Source organism: Glycine max, chromosome 12 (assembly GCF_000004515.6).
Source record: "Glycine max cultivar Williams 82 chromosome 12, Glycine_max_v4.0, whole genome shotgun sequence".
NCBI classification, from domain to species: Eukaryota; Viridiplantae; Streptophyta; class Magnoliopsida; order Fabales; family Fabaceae; genus Glycine; species Glycine max.
The window spans coordinates 11,721,037-11,731,702 of NC_038248.2; the positions used below are offsets into that span (position 1 = coordinate 11,721,037).

General features: G+C 30.8%; 1 protein-coding gene across 1 annotated transcript; it reads right to left on the reverse strand.

Moving 5' to 3' along the window:
- Positions 1-2,562: 2,562 nt before the first annotated feature.
- Positions 2,563-3,660, reverse strand: LOC100775465 (ethylene-responsive transcription factor 9). Its single transcript, XM_014764856.3, has one exon. The coding sequence runs from the start codon at positions 3,488-3,490 to the stop codon at positions 2,873-2,875; it is 618 nt and encodes a 205-aa protein (XP_014620342.2). The 5' UTR covers positions 3,491-3,660; the 3' UTR covers positions 2,563-2,872.
- Between the last annotated feature and the right edge of the window lie 7,006 nt (positions 3,661-10,666).

Sequence of the window (10,666 nt, forward strand, 5' to 3'; positions counted from 1 at the left end):
ACATGATTGGAGTTGCAAAAGTGGTACTTAAAGATAGTGGATCGAGGAGTTATAGTGCTTTGTGAATGATGATTTATCCTTAATTTTGATTTGTGATGTGGGTCTTAAGGTATGACATTTTTCTTGTCACGTGTGAACTTTATGGCTTCGCAATCTGCTTGACATGATAATGCAATCTAACAATTGTTGATTGATTTCCAAAAAGTTAGGACCTAGCAAAGTAACAACATTGTGTATTAAATACGTACATGATTAGAGTTGCAAAATAGTACTAAAAGATAGTGCATCAAGGAGTTATAGTTCTTTTGTAAATGATGATTTTATCATTTTGATTAGAAGTGAGTCTTGAAGTACAAAATTTCTCTTGTCACGTGTGGGTTTTATGCCTTCACAAATTACTTGACATGATAGTGAGGACAACGTAACAACCATTGTTGATTGATTGCCAAAAGGTTAGAATCTAACAAAGAAGTAACGATAGTGTATATTAAATACATACATGATTGGAGTTGCAAAATGAATACTTAAAAATAGTGGATATATCCCTTTGTGAATGACGATTTTATCACTTTGATTAGTGGTGTGAGACTCAAGATACAATAATTATCTTATCATGTGAGTTTTGCGATTTTGTAAGTTGGATGATGTGACAACAAGGATAATGTAATCATTAACGATTGATTGTCAAATGAGGATAATTGTTCAAATGAGATTGAACTTGTGATTAATTAGGAGAGATCAGTGTTATAATAGGTTAAGGTTTGAGCTTAGATATTTGTGTTATTATTCCTGCAAAATAAAATATTTTTTAGACAATATATATGAAATACTTTAAAAAATTTGTAAAGATTAAAATTAATAAAAAAATCTATAACGCCAAAATTAAATAAAATAATACGTATAAAAACTTAAATCGTATTAAAAAAAATTACCTTTAGTTTAGAATATTTATCGCCATTCTTCTATAGTAGTTGGTTTGAGTGTAAATCGTGACTACAAATGTCATGTTATATTCTTTATATGGTTTCTTATCTAAAAGTATTTTAATCATAATTGTCTAAATAATTTTTTTTCTATTTTAAAGTCACTTTTTAACTTTATGCTTATTTTTATTCAAAATCAATTTTATTCAATCATGCGGTATGCTTCAGTCCGAATTATTAATGTTGCATGTCCACAGGAAATAAATACAGTACCTCATTAAGGACTAAAGATAATTTGGCTGTTTTCAACCTGAGACGGTAGGCTTAATTATGGGGTATCATTAGGATGACTCTAGAAACCTACTGTTTTTTTTCAAAGTAAAACTGCCTTAAATATACTATTATTGAATCCCACTAATTGAGCAAAGTGATTTATGCTGAATGAGTTGGTATCTTTCCAATTATTAGAAAATAATGCCTCGTATGCTTGCTTGAGATTGAATTATACTCAGTTTGCATGTATCAAATTTTTTCTTTAAGGATTTTCTATAAGAGATCATTTTATTCTTTGATGCAGAGAGATCATTTTATTTAACTTGTTAGAGTAGCTTTTGTTACAAAAGAGAAAAAAGTACACACAAAACTCTTTGTAAAAGAAATTATAGTCAAATCAATCATTTCTTTAGTAAATTAAACTTTATATTTAAGCAATCAATCCATGTTTAATTATTTTAAGAATTATGATTAATTATGTTTATACGTGTATAATTAAATCTCGTTGAAAGTTAAAATGAGTCAAACCTGGAGTTACAAACCGTATTAAAGCTATGCTGCTTCTTATAGTATTTTATTTAATTTATGATGACTGTTTATTACAATAACGGAAATGAACATAATTTGATACTACTGTAGTTCTTAACTCTTTCGCTTACTATATATAAAAGTGATAAGAAAAATATAACACTTCCAATCCTGATTGACAAAACTGACGCTTATATAAGCTTAAATCATAATTTCATCTGCTATTCAATTTGGTCTTAAAACGGTAAAAGACTTCCTTAAAATGTCTACAGAACAAATAAGCTTAAACCATAAATTTATACAATAACAACTACGCAATTTGTCCTAAAACACTAAAAGCTTCCTTAAAAAATGTCTATCAAACAGAATTTCAAATAAATTCAAAATAATTCAAACTTTCGCCCCCATATAAAAAAGAAAAATCCTTTTTTATTTTCTTTTAGTAATCGTCAGTAGTTTTTCAATCCTTGATTGACCTAGCTTATATATTCAAAGTATGCCACTGTTACATTTATAGCTATGCCCGATCAATTTATAACAATTCATATTTTTTTTTTTTTACACACAGCAACAGTTAATAGTTAATAAAACGTCCCTAGTTTGATCTCAAATTTATAATTTACCTGAAAACAGTCGCGTAGACCAGACCAAGTTTGACATTATGGATTTTACATATGAATAAAACAAAACTGATATACGCCTCTACAAGACTACAATACTGTATTTTTTTTCTTTTCACAATCCCATTCAATGTACGTATGAGAGTAATATATATATATATATATATATATATATATATATGCTAAAAAGAACGACGCAGAAAAGTCAATAGCAGAAATTATTGTAATAAGAGAAAATTAACATTAGCCAGAATTACATCAGATATTCCGATGTTACATGAAAATTATACCAGATCTAGACAATTTCAGATCATGTCCTTTGTTAATACTATCAAGGACCTAAAAAAACAGAAAAATTAACCTATTTACATCAAAGGATGTAATTAACAACATCTTATCTAATCTACACGACAATTTAATGGAAGATTAATCTTCCAAAAAAAAAAAAAGAGAAAAAAAAATCTCCTTAGTCCTTTCCTTTCTTTCTGCTGTCTTTTTTATGAAAAATTAAAAGATTAAAAAAAAAGGTTAATATTCATTAGGTGGAGCCAAGTTAAGATCGAGATTGAGCTCTCTTTTGGGCTGGCAATCGACGACGACGGAGGACGAGTCGGAGTCGCTCTGGACCGGACCCGGTTCGAATCGGAGTGGGAAGGGCTGGGTCATGAAGTGGGCCCGGTCGAGAAAGTAAACCGGGCGCATGGGTGCGACGGGGTGGGTCACGAGGATTTGCTGCTGGATGGGTAGGAACGGAAAGCGATCCATTGCGGCGGGGGCGGCGCGGCGCGTGAATTCACGCTCCGGGGTGGAGGACTCCACGGTGCTGCTCTGGCTGGGACTGTCAGATTTAACGTTAACGTTGTTGTTCTTCTTGTTGAGGTTAACGTTGGTGTTGTTGTCGGGGAGGAAGGGGAAGTTGGTTTTGGCTTTGGGGCCACGGAAGTTTCGGGCGGCGACGTCGTAGGCGCGGGCGGCATCCTCGGCGGTGTCGAAGGTGCCGAGCCAGACGCGGGTCTTCTTTCCAGGGTCGCGGATCTCGGCGGCATAGCGGCCCCAGGGGCGCTTCCGGACTCCGCGGAAGTGAACCTCGTCTGCATTGCTTGGCTTCTTGTTCTTGTTGGACAAGTTTTTCTTCTCCTTCGCCATGCTGATGGGCTGAAATGAATAGATGAATTCTTGTTGTAGAGAGAGAGAGAGTGCACGCAGTTACGTGGTGGTGTTGGGGGTGTGGGGGAGGTTGGGTGTATATATATTAAAAACATGCGGTGCAAGGGAAGTTGGGTCTGTTTCCTTTTTCAATTTAAGATTGCTTTTGATATCACATTATCATTAATTTTTAGTTTTTTAATTAAAAAAATTTCAATAAATAAGTTTTTTTTTAATTTATAATATTTTTAAAAATTAATTTAAATAATATTTTATAAAATATTATCTTTGATTTTTTTATTTATTTCTTTTTTATCCTTCAACATTTATTATATATATTTTTTAATTTTTTATTTAAGATAAAATTTTATATTTATTTATATAATTTTATATTTTTTAGTTATTTTAATAAATAGTTTTTCAATTTTTTGATAATTTATCGGTTTGTTTTTGTCAAATATAATAATAATTTAAGAGTTTTACTAATTAATATTCTTAGAATGTTAATTAAGAAATTTAAAAAAAAAGAATTTATTATAAAAATAAAACTATAACTCATAAATAACGTAATTTTATATATTCTAATAAAAAAAACAATTTCTTAACTAATACTCAAAATTATTGGATAGCTGTTGCCTTAATTGAATAAAAAAAGAAATGAAGGGGAATGTGTGAGAGAGAAGAAGGAAGGGTGTGTGACGTGTGAGATGTAAGTGAGGGGACGCCGCCCAAAGGAAAGTGAGAGGATAATGGGTGTGTTGTATTGTGTTGTGTTGTGTTTTGTTTGAGGGTTACGTGGCACGCGGGAATTTCGAGACAAGCGGCGAAGGTGGGGTTTCATGCGTGCCGGCTTTTTAACCTAATGGGCCGTTTTTCAGCCTCATTTTCTTCATTCACTCTATTCCACACGCGCTTACTATCTTTATTTTTTTTTTTTCTCAAAGCAAAAGTTTTAACCTCTTGTGATTAATTTTTAATTTTTAGAATGAATTTTCTTCGTGATGAGATGAAAAAAAAAGAGTAAAATATTAAATGTCTATTGTTCTACTACCATTTTAATATAATATTAGTATTAGGTAAGTATATGATTAAATTAATATATGTCACTTGTTTTGCTTTCTTTCAAGTGACTTTTTCTTTGCTCTCCATTATTTTTCTTTATTTATTTTCTTCACCTATTTTACCTTCAAATAGCACAAGTTAGGAGGCCACAGGCTATGGCTGTATTGCAGAAATCAGAATGTTACATTATTGCTTTAAAACGCCAATAACTAATAAGTCAATTTTATTATATTTGTTGCAACAATTAAACCAAATAAATGATTTGAATCTCAAATGACAATCTATCAACATAAAAGAAAATTTACATTTTCTTTTTCATTCACATCAAAAAGCGACAATGCTACTGATTAAATGCACCAATTCGGTTGACATCCTTATCTCAATAATTCCTATAAAAAAGCGATAATGCTACTGATTAAAAGAAATCTTCCGCATCTTTGGATGTTTTCATCAACATTTACAAAATTAATTTTGGCTAAAATTTATTTTAAAGTGATAGTTTATATTTAAATATTTTATTATAAAATAAAATTCAATAAAAAAATTTAAATCTAACATAAAAATTACTCAAAATTATTTCAGTCCAAAATCAATTTCAAATTCATCTTTAACATAAAATCAAATATGTAAAGATATATTCAAAACCAATTCTAAACTTAAAATTAATTCTCTAAACACGCTCTTAATTGTGATTATATATATATATATATTCTAATTTTAATAAATGAGCAACTTTCTATTCTAAATAAAGAAAAATATTAAAATAAAGTGTTGGTACGCGCTTTTGCACAAGAAGGGGTGAAAGTGAAAGGCAAAATAGGAAATAGTAGGAAGTATATTTTGGATAGCAATGACCGAGTCTAAAACTCGTTAACAAGTGTCAGTGTTGATAGTGATGGGTACATACATCATACATGGCCGTCTCACTCTCTCATAATAATTTCATTTTTTTTTGAATGGTTCTTTGAGACAGTTTGGTGAATGGGGAGTGAACCTGACCTGGGCAGTGGGAACGTGTGTGTGTGTATGTACACGCGTCACTGTCTTCCTCTTGACGCGTCCTTTGAAACTTGTAACGCAGTCACCTTTGTTTTCGGTGCTTCCCAGTCGCATCCAAAATCGCGTCCTGTCCCTCTCCTTCCCGTTAAATAACCAAACACGCCGCGACTCACCTCACTCTCCACTTTTACCACGCGCCACGTGTCGCGTGCTTCTACCTGATGTTTCATCTCGCGTTTATGACCGCACGATTTGGGACGCGGAACGGAACGGACGCGCACGGCGCGTGATGAGTTGCTGAATCGAAATCTTGCTAGATTTATTCGCAAAAGCCTTTAGCAAAGAAAAAAAGAGAGAGTAGAAAACCGCAATTGAAATTGTGATTTTTTGGTAGTGTGTGTGGGTGGTGCTCCAAAAGGTAACATGGATTACGGGAATGGGATAAGAAAGAAACTTCTTTCCTTTGTTTTTAAAGACCGTCACTGGGTAGTTGATATTGGTTGGGCATATTTACAGGGCAGCTAACGTAATCAAGCTGCTTACATCCAAGCCGACACATGGTTATTTATGGGACAAAGGCATTAAAATGTGGGATTTTCCTTGAAAAATACTCACTACCTATCACCTATTTCCTTTAAAAGAAATACGTTCGTATTTGTGACATATCCTAGGTGTAGTGCTTAAATTCTCAATCCATAATTTTAGTTTTTTTTTTATATTTTAAAATATAAATGTTTGATTTTCTGATTTTAAAAAAATATAATTTTAGTCTCCATATTTTAAAATAGTCACATTCAATCCTTCTATTTTAGTTCAATCTTTAATTTTATCTACATTTTATTTATTTCATTTCTTACTTTATAATTAATTAAATATTTTTAATAATACTTTAAATGAATATGTAAGGTTTAAGATTCAACCGAATCAAAATAAAAAAAACATAGACAAAATTAAAAATTTGACTAAAATTAAAAATTTTGTGAAATAATAAAACTAAATGTCTCTATTTTGAAATATGCCACTAAAATTGTAGGTTTAAAAAAAAAAGAGGATCAAATATCTCTATTTTAAAATGCATGGACCAAAATTGCGGATTGGGCAAAATAGGAGGACCAAAATTACATTTAAGTCTAAAAAATAATGATATTATTTGTCTCGGTAGTCACAAAGTTCTACATCGCTTAGGAGTCAAGATCAAGAGCCGTTTATAAACATTCTCTCCTACCAACCCACACGGGCACCTTTTACTAAGAACAAAACTATGACATTTCATCAAATACCTAAGTAGATAATATCTCGATATGAACACCCTAATAATGTCTATAAATTTGAGGTCAGAACTTTGTTTGAAGAATCTTAGAGTGTGTGGGAAAATGTTTATAAGTAAGAGTGTATGCTTTGCAAGCATTTCTAGATAACTTTTAAATTTTTTTCATTAACTAAAAAGCTTGTTAAATCTCATTAATAGGAATATTTGATAAACAAACTTATTTTAACAATATGTAATGTTTTTGAGACATTACTTCAAGTAACTTTTTAAAATGCTAATTTTTAATTTCTAACTTCATGTATTTTATTCTTATGCTTATAATGTTTATTAATTTTCCTTTAGAGTTTATTGGTCATATATTGACATTGTAAAATAATTATACATTATTATCCAATCACAAATCACCATTTGTATAATTTTTAAGATGGTAATTATAAAACTCAACAAACTTACTATATATGATTAGTCGTAATTGGATGATGTCATTGCATAGCCTTTTTGTCTTCTCTATTTTAATCTTTGTTGTTTCAAGAAAGCAATATAATATGAGACTTCAATGAAAATAATTAAATAAATGTTGGTTGAAAACAATTACACACTTAAGCATTTCTTGGATACATCCTTTACACACTTTATTTCTTGTACCTTGAACATTTCATAATATTTGTTTTTTTCCAAAAACTAATCATTAAAAACCAAATATATAAAGGGAGGAGAAATAGAAACCAAATGCAAGCATGGAGAGCAATAAAGAGTGGATTAGTAGTCAATTGCATCCTCCAAAGATATGGACACATTAACTACTTCGAGAACATCTTTACCCTAACCTCCTATGTTATTAGTGTTAGATTCCTAGACATAAGGGTCTGAGTCAATAGGCCTATAAGTGAACAATATGAGATTATGTCCATATGTAAACACATTAGTCAATGATGAGTTTTTTTACTCCACAATTTAATTTCTTGTTTCCAAAATTTTATCCCTCGCGATTACTAGCTTCACATGAATTTTGTCGCATTGTTAATCATGTCAGTAACTTGCATGACATTTCCATTATTATCAACGAATCATGGTCATTTTTTTAGTCAATGATGAGGCTTTTTACTCACGGTTTCATCATTGCATGCATTTAATTGCCAATTGAAATTCATTTCTTGTTTCCAACACTTTCTCTCACATGATTACTAGTCCCACGTAAGTTTTGTCGCATTGTTAATCATACTAGAAACTTGTGTGATATTTCTGTTATTATCAATAAATCTTGGTCTCTTTTCTTAGCACAAACCTTCGTGAATGATGAGTCTTTTTACTCCATAGTTTCAACATTGTAATTAAATATCAATTGAATTTCATTCCTTTTTTTTTTTCCAAGATCCCTTACAATTACTAGCCCTACATGAGTTCTGTCACATTATTAATCATAATAGAAACTTGTGTACTTTTCCATTATTATCAACAAATCTTGGTCTTTTTTCTTAGTCAATAATGAGACTTTTTTACTCCACTATTTTAACATTGAAATTAATCGTCAATTGAATTTCATTCCTTGTTTCCAAGATTTTCTCACTCATGATTGCTATCCTCACGTGAGTTTTGTTGCATTGTTAGCCATACTAGAAACTTGTGTGACTTTTCCATTGTCATCAACAAATCTTGGTCTTTTTTCTTGGTCCAAACCTCGAATAACCACATGATTCCCCTCCCTATATTGTAATAAATGAATGATTGCTATCCTCACGTGAGTTTTGTTGCATTGTTAGTCATACTAGAAACTCGTGTGACTTTTCCATTGTCATCAACAAATCTTGGTCTTTTTTCTTGGTCCAAACCTCGAATAACCACATTATTCCCCTCCCTATATTGTAATAAATGAATGTTCCTCACGACATGGATGCATTATTAGCCACATTAGTAGTCTAAGTGATAAATTTATTATTTTGACCAACATCTTTCTTATTGATTTTATTTTTTCATTATTAGCTTGCTTTCTATGTGACACTACCATCCAAACACCATGTAATAACTCTGAAAATTTTGGGTTTGTATCATTTCTAAAAAATGAATTATTAGTTGCATGATGATTGTCTTTTTTGTTATTGTTTTTGTAGTTGTAAACCTAAGGGCATAGCTAGTATATGAGAAGGGGGGAGTCATGCCCCCCCCCCCCCCAATAATTTTTAAAATCTTTATATGCATGTATATAAAATATAATATAATATAGTATATTTGATAAAAAAAAAATTTCTTAACTTCATAGCTTCTCTTACACATTTTTATTTTAAATGGTCAGTCAATTGTAACTTACACTCAACGAAAACATACAAGAGCAATTTTTGCAACCTTGAACATTGAACTATCCAACAAGTTCTTTCTTTGGTCATTCTTCAATCACCTCCTTGTTTGTAACTCGATCATTTTCAACTAGAATATTGCTACTTTCTACTCTGAAGTTTATTTTGTGACCTTTTGCTGGCTTAATTTTTGAATTCCAAGTTCCAACCATGCCAAGGTATGCAACTTTCATTGCCTTTTCATTTTCGATCACAAATTTCTTATTATCTATACCCAAATGTTTCATTTTTAATGCTTTATCATTACATTTAGCCAATTATTCCTTTTCATTAATAAATTTATGATACTTTTTTTAAAAAAACGTAACAAAGTGCAATACTTTATTTGATATGTGGCATGTGGTTGATTTATTTGTGATATAACATTGACATGTGTTTTGTTCCAATATCAAATAAGAAAATATAAACTTGTCAACTACCATATGAACTTGAAAACTTGCCACAAATTCCCAAATAATCAACGGCAAAAAGACATTACACATTGAGACTTATTTCTTAATTTTTTTTCCTAATATTTAACATAACATTGACATATTATAATGTTTAGTATAATGTAGAAATATTATATTGTAGAATTATAGAATTGATATGTATAATTTCAATATGTATTCTCATGTAGATATAAATAGAGTTTTATGACTAATTTGTGAAGTAAAATAATATTAGAATAGTGGCATAATTATATAAGTATTGCATTCTAACAAACATGTTTTTTTCCTCTATGTAGTTGATAAATCTATCTCGGAAAAATAAGGATGAGGAACAAAAGGATTGAATCTTTTTTTATGAGGGTTGTTTGTGAAAAGGATGGAAAGAATATAACTTCCACATCATCTAAACTTGAAAAATGTCTTGAGAACCCAACAAATGAAGAAAACGAGAACCAACTTTCCAAGATTCCTAGAGTTTCATATGATGAATTTGAGAATTCTTTAGAATGTGATGTTGGAAAGCACCCTCAAATTTGGAAATACCCCTCAAATAAGTTAGATGAAATGTATCTAAAATAAGTTAGATGAAATGTATCTAAAATGGGGACCACATCAAATGCATCTAGCAAGCTATCCTTTGTCTGGTATAGGTGATCATCGAGCACGATTTCAATACTCTTGGTTTAGCATTTTTCCTACATGGCTAGAATATTCACCTTTAGAAGATGTTGCATATTGTTTGCCTTGTTATCTTTTTAGCAAAAGACCAAGTGAATGTCCTGAATTGGAGATTTTCATTGCAACTGGTTTTAGAATTTGGAGAAAAATGAATAATGGAAAGAATCATGCTTTTCTTAAACACATAGGAAAGGATTCATGCTCACCACATAATAATACGATGAAAGCTTGTGGAGACTTGTTGATTCAAAAGGGGCATATAAAAAATGTTATTCATGTGCAATGCTTAGATCAAATCATGAAGAATCGATTATGTCTCAAGACTTCAATTAACACTATCTATTATTTAAAATTTGAAGCTTATGCTTTTAGTGGTCATGTTGAA